General features: G+C 42.5%; 1 protein-coding gene across 5 annotated transcripts in view; it reads right to left on the bottom strand.

Moving 5' to 3' along the window:
- Positions 1-18,184, bottom strand: part of OTUD7B (OTU deubiquitinase 7B) — a 932,635-nt gene that overhangs the window by 828,580 nt on the left and 85,871 nt on the right. Inside the window, exon 1 of one of the 5 annotated variants that reach the window (XM_069652325.1) lies at positions 17,883-18,126. The exons of 3 other annotated variants lie outside the window; for them this stretch is intronic. In XM_069652325.1, coding sequence (XP_069508426.1) covers positions 17,883-17,967 — 85 coding nt within the window. In that variant the 5' untranslated portion in view covers positions 17,968-18,126. Of the gene's footprint in view, positions 1-17,882; positions 18,127-18,184 lie in introns of those variants that run through there. One more of the 5 variants, XM_069652315.1, reaches the window with a different exon arrangement.

The raw sequence follows: 18,184 nt of genomic DNA, 5'->3' as shown, positions 1-18,184 counted from the left end.
GATCAGAGGTGTGATGAACGGGGCCAGTTTGTCGGTGCAGTCTTTAATAAGTGTAGCCAGGCAGATGTCTCCTTGGCATCTCGAGGGCTTTACTCCCTTTATGAATTTGATCGTTTCAGCCGCGGTGATGCGTGTGAATTCAAACCTGGGGTATGAAGTTGGTGGCGTGGGGTAGCTTTTATTGTTTTTTTTGGAGTAAGGTGATCTTGTGAGGACCTTTTGTATGTTCTCGCACCATAGTTGGTCTTTGGTGCAATCGTCTGGCGACCAAGGTGGTGATTCCAGTTCCTGTAGAATGTTAAAATGTTCTCTAGTGCCCGAGTTGGCATTCTCTGTTCTTTTCTTGTGCTGTATGCATTACGCCTAGCTTGGATGGTGGCTTCCTGGTATTCTGCGGCTAGTGTATTGAATTGATGTTTATTGTAATGGGTGGGAGTTTTTTTCCAAACGCTCTGTCTTTCTTTTTTTGCTGCATAAGTTTTTGAGACTAGTGGTGTACCAGGAGTTGGTATGGGCTGTGGGTTTGGCTTTGCCGTTGCCCAGGGGTGCCACTTCGTTAATAGCTGCCTCCAGAACTTGGTTGTAAAGAGCCACTAAGGATGTAGTATTGATGGAGAAAAGTATGACATTATGGTCGGATCGTGGGCATCGGTCGTTGTTGGATATATTGGGGATGCAGTTGAAGAGGGCAAGCCAGTCCAAAGTGCGGCCTTTAGCGTGAGTTGGGCAGGGTGAAACCTTGTGCTTCAATAGTGTTAGCTACTGTGAGGGCTTGGCAATCAGTGAGTTCATTATGTCCTAGGTTAAGATCCCCTGGGATGAAAACTGGACAATGGCTTTATGTCAGTTGCCAAGAGAGAAGCTATGTCTTTCTCAAATGAGAAGGTGGGTCCTTGCGGTCTGTAAATGAGGTGGGGTGGAGAGAGAGAGGAGAGAGAGAGAGAGAGAGAGAGAGAGAGAGAGAGAGAGAGAGAGAGAGAGAGAGAGAAAGAAAGAGAGACAAAGAGAGAGAGAAAGAAAGAGAGACAAAGAGAGAGAGGAAGAGTGAGAGAGAGAGAGGAAGAGAGAGAGAGAGAGGAAGAGAGAGAGAGAGAGGAAGAGAGAGAGAGAGAGGAAGAGAGAGAGAGGAAGAGAGAGGAAGAGAGAGAGAGGAAGAGAGAGAGGAAGAGAGAGGAAGAGAGAGGAAGAGAGAGAGGAAGAGAGAGAGGAAGAGAGAGAGGAAGAGAGAGAGGAAAGGGGAAAGAGGAGGAAAGAGAAAGAAAGAGAAAGAAAGCGAAAGGAAGAGAAAGAAAGAGAAAGTAAGAGAAAGAGGAAGAAAGAGAGGGGAAGATGTAGTTTGTGGCACAAACTACATTTCCCATAACCTTTGTAGTTCGCCACAGTACTAATTAACACGTCAGGCGCGTAAGCGCCGGCGCATAGGGGCTGGTTTCCTCCAGTGTATTTAAAGAAGTAGGGTGATGTATTCACAATTGATGCTAGATTAGGAGAGGACCAGTAGGCTATTCTTTTAAAGATTAGATTGTTTTAAATAATAGCATTTTAACTAATACTTTTATATACCTCACAGTTTTAGTAGGAAGTGTTTTGAATGCAAATTTATCAAGTCATATTTTTGTAGAGAAATGTGTTCAATTGTCTGGATTTCATTGCGTTGCCATTAGAATACCAGCAATTTGTTTTGTAGCAGGCTCTTTCTGCAGTTCAGTGAGAAGGAAAGGGTACAGAACACTCGTACGTGCCACAAACTACATTTCCCATAATCTTTGTCGTTCGCAACAGTACTAAGTAACAAGTCAGGCGCGTAAGCGCTGGCGCATAGGGGCCGGTTTACTCCAGTTTCGCTCCGGGAGTGCTCTGCTCTGCCTTCCCTCTTTCCTCCGTCATATCATTACAGGTAATTTTATATGTGTATACTGCTATCTGCGCTAGGTTAGGATGATAGTAGACAATGATGAGCGGAAGGAGGTGCCACATTTAAGTGGAATCATGGGGGCACACAGATCTATTAGGGTGGAGGAGGAGAAACATGCTAAATCTCCAGTGCTACATCTGAGGCTAAAAGTGGGGTTGTTGAATACTCGATCCATGGTCAAACATGCAATTAATATAAATTAATTGATCGTGGAGAAACAATTAGATATACTATGTGTGACCGAAACATGGTTGAAGAACCCTATAGGACCTACATGTGCTTTAGCCGTCCCTGAGAGTTATACAGTTTACAATGTAAACAGAAAAGGTGACCAAGCTGGAGGGGTGGCCATTATAGCCAGAGAAGAGTTGAAAATGTTTAAGGTCAGCTTTAGCTGTAGTGGTTGTGAATCCATTCAGCTGACGCTGGTATTTACTCCCAACAACTGTCTTAATATAGTAGTTCTCTATAGACCGCCTTCTATGGTCTCAGAGTTTGCTATCAAGCTCTGTTCTCAACTCATAAATTTAAAAACAACTAATGTATCTACGTTAGTAGTTGGTGATTTTAAATTACTGGAGAGGGAATAGGAAAGACAAAGAAGCTATTGCCTTGGAAAAAACATTAAAAAACCTAGATTTTATGCTAATCAATAACGAGCCCACAACACCGCAAGGGAACCAACTGGATTGGATCCTATCCCATAACCTTCAAACTCATATGATTTCCACAGAACCATGTATCTGGAGTAACCATTTCCTGGATTCTTTGGAAATAGTATTGCAAATTCCTTTAAAACAACAGAATCCTCATATTAAGGTTGCAAGCAGAAATTTCAAAAACCTGAAGACAGACCAACTTCAGTTCTGTTTAGATAAAATTTCACAGTCATTTCAGGCTCAGGATAGCTGCGAGATGCTGCTAAATAAATTAGTTGATCAGGTGGCTCCACTGAAAACCAAGATAACCAGGAAAGGCAGTAAAAACCAGAAATGGTTTAATACGGAGTTAGATTGAATTAAAATGGAAAAAAGAGCTCTTGAATGAAAGTGACATCAAGATAAATCTAAGGAAAACAAACATAAATGGAAGTTAGCAAATAAGAAGTACTGAGATAGCATAAGGTTAGCCATGGCAAGTTTCTTTAAGAAATTGAAGCAGCAGCTAACACTACCAGTAAGCTTTTTGAAATTTTGAAGTGTTGAGAAACCAAAAAATCTCACTCCGCCTTTTTCACCATCCAAGGAAGATTGCGATATTGTGCAAAATGCTTTTGCAGCTAAAACAACGAAAGCAAGACAAAATATAATTAATGCTAGGAAAGTTTTGCACCAGGAAACGCTGATAAAGGAGGGCAATAAACATGGTGGACCGGATAACTTTAACTTTGCTACCATTACAGAAGAAGAATTACTGAAAGTGTTAGGTCAAATGAAACCCACGTCATGTGCCGAAAATGTGTTAGCTTCCAAAAATCATACTCCAAAACGAGGAATGGTTTGCACCTATTCTGCTGAGAATAGTCAATGCCTCTTTTAAGGAGGGAATAGTACCGAAAGAGATAAAAAAAAGGTTACTATTGCGCCTTTGGTAAGAAAGGTAGGGTTGGATCCAAAGGACCCAGGCAATCTTCGCCCCATCACAAACTCAAATTTTATACTCAAAATTATGGACAGAATTGCCACATTGCAATTGCAAGAACATGTAGAAAAACAGTTCTCTCTACATCAACAACAATCTGGTTTCAGGGCGTCTCACAGTACCGAAACAGCAATGTTAGACCTTCAAAATCATATGCTGGGCTTGATCGATAAAGGAAAAAAAGGGATATTAATGTTACTGGATCTCAGTGCGAAGTTTGATCTGGTAGATCATCAATTATTAGTAGAGGCACTGAGAGATATTGTGGACTGTTCTAAGGTAGCATTGGAGTGGTTAGTATCTTTTCTCACAGACCGGCAAGCCAAAGTGCATTGGGGGAATAATTTCTCGGAGGCCATCTCAATCCTATTTGGAGTCCCTCAGGGAGCAAGTCTCTCACCGATGTTATTTAATATATACATGCGAAGTCTGTGTGACATTTTGGTGGAAGCCGGTGTGTTTTTCACCAATTATGCAGACGACACGCAGCTTATCATTGAATTAGAGGGATCTCATGCCAAGGATAGCGAGAAGATTGCAAAAGTGTATAGCAAAATCAATGAATGGATGCAGCAAAATTGGATGTGTCTCAATGACACTAAAACTGAACTTATGCTGTTTGGGCCCAGTCGAATAATAGCTAAGCTTGGGAATGAGTATGAGATTTTCCTCATAAACGAAGCCAAAATCCAAGTATCCAACCAGGTCAACACTGTTGGAATGAAGGCAACTCCTCCGTCAATTCAGAAGCACAAGTGAATTATCTGCATAAAAACACAGCTTATCAACTGAGCCTCATGAAGGCCATCAGTCTGTATTTAAACAAAACCAACATAGCTACAATTGCCAGGGCTATAGTGTTGTAAAGGTTGGATTATGGCAATGCCCTGTTAATTGGTGCCACTGCAAAAGACCTAGCCAGATGCCAAGTCATAGAAAATGACGCAGTGAGGATCGTGAAGAAACTCAGGAGAGGTGAGCATATTACCTCGGCCAGAAGATCGCTACACTGGCAAGAGAGGATTAAGTTTAAAGCCATGACACTTGTTCACAAGTGTCTTTTTGGAAAAGCTCCCTGCTATCTTAAAAGCCGTCTGGAAATGTACATCCCACTGAGACAGTTACGGTCAGAAGGTAAAAGTCTACTCATAGTACCTAAACATAAGCTCAAGACAGGATTGGGCAGATCATTTTTAGTATTGGCAGCACAGCAGTGGAACAGAGTCCCGCTGGAACTCAGATCGGAAGAAAATCATCCAAATTTTAGGATAAACCTGAAGACCCACCTGTTTAGGTGATTATTGACCTACCGTTAGTGATAACCTGAGATAAGGAATATATAATCAGGAGGGTAGCAGTTTTTCAGTATAGCTTTGTGGCTGTTTGTTAAAGCGCCCGGATGCCTGTGCTATATAAGAGGGGAAGAGGGGAAGAGGGGAAGAGGGGAAAAGGGGAAGAGGGGAAGAGGGGAAGAGGGGAAGAGGGGAAGAGGGGAAGAGGGGAAGAGGGGAAGAGGGGATGAGGGGAAGTGGGGAAGAGGGGGCTGATAGGGTTAGTTTAACGGACATCAATTCTCCTGCTAGGAAGACTTGGTTGGTTGTTTCTCTGAGACCGAGGTTTGTTTTGGAGATGACTGTGACTCCGCCTCCTTTGGAGGTCGTTCCATCTTTCCTGAGGATAGAATATCCATCAGGTATGGTTAGCAAGAGGGCGTGCCGGTGGCACGGTGCAGCCAGGTTTCGGTGATGGCAATGAGGTCTAAGTCCTTGGCGGTGAGGAGGTCTGCAATGTCAAGGGCTTGTGCTCGGAGGGATACGGCATTGATAAGAGCTCCCTTGATATCAGTAAGGGTATCTCTTAATTTATTCCAGTTGATCAATGTGGTGGATTTGCTAAGGTTCGGTTTTTGAGGTTTTCTCTTTCCAGCTATTGGTTTTGCAATAGAGAGTGAGTTTGAGTAATTTCTCTTGGTTCTATTAGACTGATTATGGTTGCTTTCGGCATGACTCAGCTAGGGTCTGACTTTAGGCTGGCATCGGTTTCTGGAGGATGGTGGGGCTTTCGTCCTGTCATTAGGTCTTTAATTTATTAAAGAGGTGGCCTGGGTGGTGTTTGTTCGCATCAAGATGGAATGTATGGTGGCTAGAGGTGGATTGTGTTCTGTAAGGCTTGATTCTTAAGTACGTGGCCTTTGTATTCAATGCTCGGCAGGGTGGAGTAGGCATAAATTGTGTGGGTTGTGTGAGGCTGAAGTTTCAGGTGTTAGTAGGTACAAGTTCCAGGTTGTTAGAGTGTAGGGAGGTCATGTGGTCAGGTTTGGTAGGTAGTTTGAAGGGGTGCATCTGAATGAGGGGTTATCACTACTTAATATCCCCACCAAAAATATTGCCGTAGATATGGCTATTTGGTCCACCACAGGCGATATTTTTGGGGGGCTATTATGTGGGAGCGGGTGTTGTAGGGGTGTCCCCCACATATTAAAAAATGATGTGGGAGTCGCGGGGTGTCCCCCACAGGGTCCATGTGTGAATTTCACGGCACAAATATGGTGATATTTTTGCATCGTGATATTTTTGCGGCGGAATTAACACATGGATACTGAATGAGGCAGAATGAGGGTGGGATGGTGCGTGGGTTAGGAAGTACCTTAGCCATTCGCAGTGTGCGTGGGTATTTAGTCTGAGGGAGGGTTTCTTTACATGCTGGTGTTTCTGTGGTGTGGGCTGGCTTGTTGGCAGTCTGGCTATAGCTAGTAATCATCACTCGGTTTGTGGTGGTTCTAAGCGCCCTGGGTAGCTGTCGGAGATAGGCCATGAAACTAAGGTGGGATGGCAAGGTGCGAGGACAGGGTGCTGCAAGTAGGCTGGGCCTGTGATCATTAAATGTAGTGGGTCTAGGATACAATGATCAACATGGCAAAAACGGACAACATGGCAAATACAGGCTATGATCTTATGCAAGAGGGATAAGATCCAGTGAACAATATGGCAAGATCAGGCTGCAGGCAAGTCTAGGTTATGGTAAACCTATGCAGTAGGGCTAGGGACCAGTGAGCAATATAGCAAAAACAAGTAACATGGCAAATATAGGCTATGAAGATCTTGTGCGCCGGAATATGGTGGAATAGTCTAAGGACGTTATGGCGGTTCAGAATCAAACCAGCATCTGCTTGTAGAAGGCGATTTAGGTGGAGGCGATGCCTTCTTGCTTCATCCTTTTTCCTACCACCCAATTTTGTATTATTGTATCTCGGGGCAAGTGTATTTTTGATCGGTTTGTGTGATCCAGCTTTTCCAGATCTTTTTCTAATCCACATTCTTTTATTGAAGTGCTTGTCTTTTGTTAAGTTGCAGCCTTGATCTTCCTTTTGGCAGTCTGTTCAATTCTGATTCAAATTTACACCCGTTATTTCTCATTCCATCGTCCGCCTCCTTCCCTTTTCTGTTTTGGGTGTTATCTGGAGGATATTGTCTTGTTTCTTCCATCTTCCGCTTAGGTATTTTCGGCCAAGGTCTGTTTTTCCAAAGTCAAAAGGTGTGGGTGGATCCAATGGCTTTCCTCCATCTTCATATGATTTTCTCCTGATCTCAATTGTTTATCTTCCGAGTCCCCTCACCTCAAAGCTTGGATTGCTGTCCAGTGCGTCCTCTCCATCCTCTATCGAATAAGTTGGAAGGTTCATTTCTGTTCGGTCCGCTTGTTTTAATTATCACCCGCCCTTCCTGTTTACAGATCCGCCAGAGCGCCTAGGGGACCAATTCCGTTGGTGACGGTGCGCTATACAAGTACCTTTAACATAACATAACACTCTGGTTGTCATGGGATTCCCTTCTCACTGTGTTCTCAATAATGACGCATCCCACCTACAAAGGTTACCAAATTTCTGCTTTATTTAGGATTTCTTTGTTTCAGAGTCTTAATTCAGGGTTTAAATCCATTCACTTCCATTACCGCAATGAAAGCCTACGGTTTCACGGGCTCAGTAAGTAGGCATGCATTTCTGCAGCGGAGGCAAGGTCACAAAATGATGTCAACGGAAACTAACTGGAGAATAGTTGTTGTATTGTCCGCTGAAAGACGAGCCAGAAAGGGAGTCGGAGCATTCTACAGCTGCAGTGATAAGGGGTACTGGAAAAGAAGGCAAGGAAGAGAATCTGCGTTTTTCCACTTCTAGCTGGAATTTTCCACTCTTGGCTCCTCATGCTTATTTTCTGCTCTTCGGCCGAGGGCAGTCTGGTAACCAACGAGGGGCAAGGATCCCCCCACAAAGAGAAGAGGTATTCCTCTTCGGAAAGCAGATAGAACTGGACCCCCAGGTGATTCAGTCACACTGAGAGGGAGGACGCTCCGCTCCAGACCCTGTTAGTACGAGTGATCTCTCTGCCTACCTGCTATGGTACTAAGCAGTGCTGTGGTGGCCGAGATGAAGGTGTCTTCTGCAATTATATTAACGATGATGCTCTTTTTCTATGTTTTAGTATAATTGACTATATGTTATGTGAGCATGTATAAAGAGTGAATAAAGGGCCTATAACAAGCCCTTTTTGTTTTTAAATAACTAGTGGTCGTGTGATTCCTTGCCTATCTGTGTCCAATAACTTGTTTTGTTAAGGTATAAGGGGATGTAATTCATCCCTAGACGTGGCCAAGAAAAAGCAAGACAGGTGGGTATGAGATATTCCAGAAAAAGGGTTGTGCCCGGTTTCGATTTCCCAGTATGTGGAGGTTTAACGCTTTTCTTTGTCTCTTTGGGCTCCTTTGTTGATTCATTAGGATTCTTGTTCTCAGTCTTTTGCAAAACAGGATAAGGAGTTTGCTTTTTTCTTCCTGTACAACCACTGTCCCAGTTTGTTAATATTGGTGGTTTTAAGTTTAGATTTTTAAGTTCTTTCTGAGGTTATTCCGGCTCCAACACAATTGTCATGTTTGCGTTCCCACAACTGGGACAGATTTTCGGTATTCTCATCAGCTTGTCTGTGACTGCTGTAGAAGCAGAGTACGCAATTATGGTTAATCCTTTGTTTTGTGGCATATTGTCCGTCAGTATCTTACTGCATCTTGTAACATCCTGTTCGCATAATAAGTTACTTGCTGTATTGTTATACTATGCATGCAACCTATATGTGTATGTAACTTAACTATCAAAATTCGGTGCCACGCACCCATATACCTTTGGGTTTGGTGCGCTTTACAAATTAATAAACAAACAAACATCTAGATGTTCAATTTGTCCGATGGTGGTTTTCTTTCTCATTTTGCGAGTTTCAATTGTCGCGTTCCTTTAACATTTCCAGCAAAGTTCCTAGTAGGAGTGTTTATTCTGTTCTCTCAGAATCGAGAGAATCTTGAAGCTTATTTTGTAGTTTGGCTGCACTGGCTGCTTCTTGATCGACTCTTCATTGCAATGATTTTATGTATTTTCCACAAATATTAACTTGGGATGAATCATTGCCAAAAGAGACGTCTGGTCTTTGTAGTTCTCGTTTATCACCTTGTATAACTTTAAAAATGGGGCCAATGAGCTATTCAGGGCTGCCAATAAGTAACATTAAGTTTGAAATGGGGTCGAATTCAGTGGGTTTTGAGTGTGATCGAAATTTCGTGGGCTTCGTGGAGAAAAAACAGAATCGTCCAGTGAGGAGGTTGACGAGATGTGCAGTGGATTATTGTTTTTCTTATTTCCAATGTGAGAATTCATATAATTTATCTTGAAGCCGTCTCTGATCCGGCCTTGCGATGGTTCCTTTTCTTTTCCCATATTGGGATTGTTGGATCCTGTGTTCATGGTTTCCTCGCTTCTCCTAGGCTCTTCCGTATGGTTGTGTGCTGCTTTCATATTTGATGGTTTTTTCAAGATATTCTTGCTTGAATTTAACTTAGTTTGTGTTTGCTATTGTTGCTAGTGGCACTTGGAATTTTTCTTGGGGTTCGAAATTCCTTTTCCAATGCAGACTGCAACTTTTCCATCCTTTTCATGCAAGCAAATTTCTCCTAGTTTGTGTCTTGCTGAGCAGGTAGTTGTTCGTTCCTCTCCACCCTTGCGGTTTGCTCTTCCTTAAAGTCTTGTTGTGCAGTCTTTTGGTTCTGGGATTGTGATATACATGACTGGACTAAGGAGCGGTCTTCAAGATTGCACTCTGCTGCGTGAGTAGATTTGTTCCCATTATAGGATGAAAGCTTCATGGGTTGGGGAGTCTGCGGCTCGCTCCAGAGGGTTCAACTGGCGGTCTCTCTCATTCGGGACTACAGATTCCGGTTGCTCTCCTTTTTCATTGCTTTCCAGAATTTCACATGGCAAAATCTCTGCATCCGTCAGATCATAAGGCTTATTGGTTGTTACATCTTTCAAGGGTTTGCAGCTTGGCGATTGGGGCGTGCTCGGTGCCCTGTCTGATCCCGATCCCTTTCGCTGCTCCAGGATGTCATAGATATGAGATAGGAATCGGTGGATAGGATGTGGTCACTAATGATATTTTATTTCTATCACGCTTGTACACAAGTGTTCATGGGATCAGTGTTGTAGGTTTTCACATTCCGTGCCATTTCCAGAATCAACACGCCAGCTGACTTCGTCCTTTATGAATAGTTCCCTTTCCTGTAGAGGAGGGAAGTGTAGCGAGTGTTTTACTGAAAAAGGTTCCGTGTTGTGTCTGCATCAAACGCGCTTGACTCCTCGCACAAGGATTGTCAGTCTTTATTTCCATGTGCATGTATGAACTATATACTGGTTGCCGAAACATCCCCTTTGCAGTTACTTTATTGTGCAGAATTATCGAAAATTGGGCGTTTTGAATTTTTTTTTTTAAATGTAAGTGATTTTACTTCTTTTCGTTTTGGTATCAGCGCTGCATTGTTTTCTCTGGCACCCAAAGGCCCGCAGTCAGGGAACCAGGAAGTTAGGAAGCCCAAGGAACACAAAGAAACTCTCGAAACACTCACAATGTTTTTGTCCAAGACCGGTCTCCACCTCTATAAATGGAAGGATGGGAATGTCAAGTTGCAAGCTACTAGCCATGGCTAAAACTCACTTGCACCCCTAACATGAATGCCAGCACGCCAATGTACACAAACCATGTGTTACTTGCCAAGGGTAACTTACTAACTAAAGACTAGCAGTGAGTATACTTTGTGGATTGAATACATGTACAAAAAAAAAAAAAAGACAAGAAATTGAACATATTTAACTGATTTCATCTCCTAATGCAAGGTGGAGGAGAGGCACTGCAAGAAATAATCAAGAAATAATAAATAAAAAGACTCAGATTATAGTAGGTCTTGTGTGTTTCAAATCCTCAGTTTGGCAGGTAATCAAGTCTAACATTATATATTATGTATACACTTTGATAAACGGGCGCATGGGCAGATGGTAGCTACTTTAAAATGTTACATAACTGGGTGGATCCCCACAGTGCGCTCCAGGAAAAGCTTGGCTGACCTGAAGGATGTGCAATACTTAAGAATTTAGGAACATTCAACCCTGAAATGTAGAATATGAAATGCTTAGTTGGCAAATTGTGCGTATGCCTTTCTTTTCGGGCGCTGGATCCTCTACATTGTGGTTTGACATGCTTGAATTCAATCATACAACATAGTTTTTGGGACTTTCACACCACCAGAAGAGAAACAGCCATTCTTAATTAAATCAAAAGATAGAGGGCATTTACACAATGTATGTGACACAAAGCCATCCAGAATAGAGTAGACAACAGGCTGAAACTTACACAGAATTCAAGGCCAACAAAACAATAGAGACAGAGCTGCAACCTTAGTCTAAATGTGGAGAATGGAATCGTTACTGGTAAATCGAGTTCTTCATCCTGTTTATCTTCAATAAATCCCTAAAGACTGAACATCGCCACCTATGTGCAAATTCTGGACATAATATTATGAGATGTTATTTCATAATAGTAACAATCATGCATATCTCACATAAAAAACCTGTTTTACGCAATTTTCACTGCATAAAACACAGTATATCTCAACTTCATTTTCAGATTCCTTTCCATACAGAAACAAAAAGGGGAGCAAAGGACCAATATGCATTTTTTGCAGAAACCATTTAAACAAGGACTCTGCACTTTATGGTTCCAGAGTTCCAACTCCCACCATAAAGCACAGTGGCAGTTGAAGTCCATTCCAAGAACAATAAACGTGGAGCATACTTTCAACCCTTGGTTGTGCCACTACAGGCGGGTTGGTTATGAATTCAATGTAAGTACTGTGAGGGGTCAGTAATGTGAGACTCACGACTATATATTTGTGATTTTATTACACACAAAATAACATAAATCTGAAGTAAACCTACTCTACAGGGGGGTTCCCTACCTACTCTAAGATATATGGGGAAATCTTCTACCATTCACAAACTAATACCTCACACTAAACGACAAGCCTTCAAAACAACAGAAATTCAACATTAAAAAAATGCTCCCAAACACTGTGTCTTTGATGACTTCTTGTGTTCCTGGGAAGATCCTGCTCACCCAGGAATGTCCCAAAGTCAATTTCCTCCAAGGAACAAAAAGTCTAAACTAAAGTCTTGAAAAGATCTAATGAAACACAAATAAAATCCACTGGCCAATGCCTCTTCTTTGTTTGGTGAAAGACTTCTTTCTTTACAGTTCCGCAAAGTATTACCAGCACCAATGAAGCTTCCTGGTTGACTTATTCCAGGAAAGAATAGAATAGATGAAGTTGACAAAAGTATTTCTCACACTTCAACAACTTCTTTACTGTCGACTTCAGCAGTATAATACGTACAGTTTGTCAGGATGTTCTCGCTTGAGATTTACTCCTCTCTCAGCAACTTCCTTCTGCGATATAACTGAGAACAGGTTCCTTTGCCCCACAGTTAACTTCAACGGTTATGACAAATACTGACAAAGGTCAGCTACTGCTACTACAACTTCTACTGCTCTGTAATTTGTTGCTACAATGGCAAATTGAGAACAGGCAATTCTACAAGACATCTTCTACCTCCGCAAGCTGGCAAGGCACTCTTCTTCCTATATCACCAGAAAGGGCAGCCTCTTTGCCCGTTTTGCAGCTACCATAGAATCTGCTTCGGGCTTCAAGACCACTTCCTATTCTCCCAAACAGGCTTTGCCATGCAGATAAAAAAACAACTTCAGTGAACAAGTACCCAGCTCCCTTCCCCAGCTTTATATACACCTTGCCTTCAATGGTAACCCCAAAGCGGTTGTGCCACTCTTCCAGCTTTGGCTGAAGACTTAAGTAACGATACATTCATCAGCTTCAGAATACTGGTGTACAGTTCTTATGTGCGTGGGATATGCTTTCAGATCCCTCTATGGGCTTGGGTAATGCTTGTTCTGATTTAAACTTCTACTACTTCTATAATCGTCTGCTTCCGCCTTTTAAGGGGTTCCAAGATGTGCATCTTCTATTGGAACCCAAAATTAGGCACACACTGTTGCGTTTCAGTATCCCTACCTTTCGGTCAGCATTCGGCCTCCAAGGTATCAGGAAACGTTGTCTCATGCACGCAGTCCCTTTTAACAATACTTACAACTCTTCAGGAAAGTCAGTTTAACTTCAATTAGGCTACCGACAGCTTTCTCTGTGTTTACCGGAGCCACACGGCCGCTCGGCAACAAAGTATTGCTGATGTTAAGGAAAGAAAGGCTTTTCATTACACACAAGCATTTCAGTTAAGCACGTTTTACTGATTGATAAAAACACTTCACACTTCTGCAGGTAATTTCTACTCACTTATATATCAGCATAAGTGCAATTAAAAGCTGGCTACAGTTGTCAGCAAGGAACTTCTGCTTCTCAGAAGTACAGTTTTCTCTTTTTCAACTCCCAATTATAATGGCTGCGGCTGCTTCTCGATGTTTCTTCTCCTGCTACTACTGCGGGTACTCTTGGGATCCAAGCCCCTCCGCTACATGATGTCTCTGATCCCGCCTCTTTAAGGGAGAGTCTCCAATTTCCCTCGGCTTGCTTCTGCGCACGGGCCTTTCGGAACAACTGCAACATCAGCTCTGCATTCACAACAATGCGGGGCACCTGGAGAGACTATCTTCTGCTTCCACATCCCTACAGTGCTGCCACAGGCAGGGTCTGTGAGCACAGGACCAACTCAAGAGTTTGCAATTGGAAGTTGCCTCTCTACTCCGGAATGCCCGTTGTGGTCACACTGCTGGCTAAGTGCTCTGCTTCTTCTGCTTCTACAGACCTTCCAGCTCCTGCCCCAGCTTTTTTCTACTGCTTCTCTGTCACGCAGCCTTTTATGCTCCTTAGGTGGACTAATTAGGTTCATGTTCAGGCCCTTATGATTAATTGCCTGAACTTGTTTAGAGTCCTTAGGCTTGCCTGCCTGATCTGGACTCAAACTTGGCTCTTTAGCCCTCTTCTTCACAGTCCCTGAGGGATTCTGGAACTTGTAGTTTGAATTAGGAAAATGTAATTTCTTTAATTCTTCAGAAGATGATAAAAGTGATTTTCTTCACCAGATATTAAGAAAAGAATTATAAGGTTTAATCCTTTTAGAGACAGAAGGGACAGAAAAGGTCACATGTTCATCGCTCCTGTTAGAATACTTTTGATCTTGTGGAGGATATGGGACCCTAGGTGAATAAAAGATTGGATTCTTGGGTTTGACACAAAGCGGAGTCACTCTTTCAGGTTTTACCCTGAAGTGAAGATCGACATGTTCCAAAATGACAGTAAGCCAGTTCGTCCTTTAAGTTTGTGTGAACAGTATTCCTATTCAAGGAAAAATACTGTTTCTCACCCTGCGTACTCTCTCCACTTCCCTGGGACTGCTCGCCAACCAGGTGATCCTCCCACAGTACACCACCCCCAGGATTGGGCTCAGGACGAGTCTTCCCTCCCCTGGCCACCTGAGAGAAGACTCTAGGAAGGGGTTTAGTGGGGGGGATCTGCAGGATTCTCCACAGTACTCAGGATAAAGAACTGGTTTTACAAGTAAGTAACTAACTAGTCCTTCATTCTGGGATCTTGACAGATTCATAACAGTGAATAGAACATGAGCTCAATCGCGTAAGAAAGGGCAATTAGATTGCTCTCTAGGCTACAGAACCGGTCCTGAAAAAGCATCAAAATGGGAAAAGCAAGAGCACTCCTTGGAGCACATAGCTTGTCAAAAATCCCTTAATGATGCTTACCCACTTGATGGTCTGTTCTCATGGCTGCCAAGTTTCCCTTTGTCAGGCATGACACCTCAAGCCAGTCATTACACTTGGGACTTGTAATTTAGTTTTTCCATTGTACGTATAGGCAAAGCATGGATTGACTCTCGGTGTTGGGAAGGACATGTGGCACTTGGCAACTATGTATTCTGGCAACAGTGTCAATAAATTAGTGACTAGAAAACATTAGAACCGATTCGCAGGTAACTGCCTTGCACATTTCTGTCAGAGGGATATTTCTCATGAAAACCGCAGGAGCAGCTTTTACTCTAATAGAGTGGGCTCTAGCTTTACCAGAAAGGGACTATCAAAGATGAATACAGGATATTAGCCACCTGGATATGGATTGTTTTGATCGTGTTGACTATCCTAGTGGACAAGCAATTTTGTTAGACTTTCTCAAGTCTTGAGTTGCATTTAATGCTCATAATATCCAAAGTGAGCAAAGCTTTCTTTGCTGGAGCAGAATCACTGGAGAATAACACAAGTAATGTTCTGTCGTCCGTTTTACATTTTTTGCCACCACCTTTTAAAAAAAATATATATTTTTAGAGTGACATGCTGTGAAGAACAGGACAGAAACATTCTTTGATGTGTACAGAAATGCAATACAAACATCCTACTTGTTGAAGAAAAACGAGTAGGAAACGTCAAAGGATGTCAAACGAGTTTTAAAAATTCTTGAAAATTCGCAAAAAATGTACTGCAAAGAACTTCAACTGCCAGCATGATCTGAGACAGCGCTCTAAGATCTTAAAGGGGCAGTGTCATCTTTTGCATGTTTTCGGTTGATGGTGCCGGTCATTGCTCTCTTTTGTTTTTATGGATAGAAAGTTGTCGGGAAATGCAGTTTAAACACATTGCCTTTCTTCTGTCGATTACAAATGGTCCCAAAAACTTTAATGCCAGATAGGTATTGCATTCTTTGCGGATTTTTACTTTTATGGGCAGTTTTCACTCACTGTGAAAAAGTGTAAATGGCTCTGGCATATCGGCTGATATTCAGTATTTGTGAATAGCAATGACGATCCCACGATGTGCAACACTTCTAGACTCTTTACCCAAGACAAGTGCAGCATTAGTTCCAAATAATCCATTTCGTTTCAGAAAACCTCGACTCTCCTTCCTCTGCCACTCGGATGCAGCAATCATTCACTCCTCTGGGACCGGGTTTAATTAATTCGGCCCCATTGAAGCAGTAGCCCCTTTTGTCCAAAAATAAGAAAACCACATCTCATATGGTTTTGAATGAGAGCATTTTAAAAAGATTGACGTGATATACGTACGTTTAAAACTCTGCAATCACCTTGCCCTTAATTAGCTCTTCAAAACAGTCAAGAGGGATACCAGGACAGAGGGCTGTGCGGGACCACGAATAAGGCAGTTCCAAGAGGTTTTAATTGGTATTCATGCATGGTCTGTATCATGGGACATGTCAAACCAGGGGGCAAGAATTCAAGTTTCAAGTTACTAGCCAGCCAAAAAAAAAGTCACTTGCCATCTCAAGTACAGTGCTTCACACAGCACACCATGTTTTACTCGCCGAGTGCACATTTGCAACCTAGTCAAACGTATAACTTAAGCCCCCAAAAAATCCCTGGAAGTCTTATGGAAAAAAAAAAAAGAAAATCGCATCATATTCATAGATTGGTGAAGTACACCAATTTACTTGACAAGTAAGTGTTCTCTCACAATTAGAAAAGAAAATTATATTGCTACCTAGTAGCGGAGAAACAGCTCATTGGGTCGGTTGCATTAAGACAGCAACTTTTAATTAGCATTCATTTCAAAAAATAATTTCCAGCACAAACGTATTAATTTCGAAATATACTCCTCACTTCAATTACAACTGAAAATTAAGGTCTTCGTGATGGGAACCAACCTAAAATGCACGTGTTGGTACATCACCAATAAAGTTTCATAGACTTATCACTGTACGATTAAAAGACGCAAAGCGGAAGTAAGGGTGAACATTCAAGATTGGTGCTTTGGTCAAACTTAAAACTTGGGTGTCAATGATATCAATTTCTAACAGAAATCATACCAAGGGTTGCACTCTAATTCTGCAAGAAACGGGATACCCAGCCTGTACTGGAACGCGCTAGAGTGCTCATCACCAGCAGGTCCGATGCAAGCGACAGCCATGCATCAGAAAAAGTTTAAAAAGAGGGAGAAGGAAAGTGTGCGCTATTAGAACTGAACTACAGACATGCAACAGAAAACAACCGAATATGAAAAGCAAAACCTACACACCTTGATATGATCTGGCTGTTCGGGGTCTAGGGGAGCAATAGGAGGGGCTTTCCATGCTGAGTTTTCTAGAGCATGGTTTTCTACATGTCTTGGCTCAGCAAAACAATGTGGAAGGCTCAAAGTCTGGCGACAAGCACTTTACACACAAATCTAGGGTTTTGGTAACCGTGACAAATATAGAAACCAAAACATGCAAGGGTTTTTTTGCTCACTTTTCGGGGAGCTTTTGCAAACTTGACAAATTGGATTTCTGACTACAACCCCTCCCAAATGTTGAGGGACTAGGGAAGTAAGAGCAAGAGCTTTGCCAAATGTGTTTTCTTGAGCATGGCTTCAACATGCCAAGTCTCATCATGCAATGAGTAATTTCCTATAAACCCCCGGTGCAGAGAACACCTCGTCTCCAGCCATCTCTCCTCTTGATGCTGCACCTAACAGAATACAGTGGAGTCCCGAATAAAATTGTACACATAGCTCATCTACCTTTTCCATGTCATGCCTTCCTGTGCATCCGTGCCCTCATCCCAAATACCTGCCAATTTTTCACCTCCCTACCACTACTAAATGTAGTATCATATCCTCCCCTCCACTCCCCCCAATCCCCCCGATGCTTCTTGGACAGGCTAAGCACGTTGATGCCATGAACTATGGCAGGAGGCGCTATATAAATGCAAGATTACATAAAATAGAGGTTAACTGCTGCCCAGTGGTAAACTATACGCCGTGTGCAATAATGTAGCATGGGAGCAAGTAGGTATTTATGGTCTGCACTCGATGAGCAAAAGCCTTCATTTTTGCACGTCCAGTCTGCCTCCCTTCCCAGAATCCATCATTGCACCCTGATATGCATGTCCAACATGCCAGACAACATTGGTTCGTCTCACATCACTCCTTACCTTCAAGTAGATCTCTGGCAAGTCCTGCTTCTGCCCCAGTCAAACGCACAAAATCCGATAGGAGAGCATCCATGCCGAGGGTCATTTGATCATGATTTCCTTTCAGGCAGTTCGAAACAAGTGGAACATAGATCAAAGCTTAGTCTTCAATCTAAGATTGAAACAATGCACACAGCTCACGTTACACACGACAAAATAATTAGTCCGACAATGCAGACTTAATGTGCAAACAAGGAAGTACCCGATGCCAGGTGACTCATTCCTGCCTCAAAGCGAATTCGATTCAGAGTTAGAGACAATAT

Source organism: Ambystoma mexicanum, chromosome 1p (assembly GCF_040938575.1).
Source record: "Ambystoma mexicanum isolate Mex_15411 chromosome 1p, UKY_AmexF1_1, whole genome shotgun sequence".
Taxonomy (NCBI): Eukaryota; Metazoa; Chordata; class Amphibia; order Caudata; family Ambystomatidae; genus Ambystoma; species Ambystoma mexicanum.
Note: the sequence above shows the minus strand (reverse complement) of the source record. Positions and strands in the feature narration are given on the sequence as shown.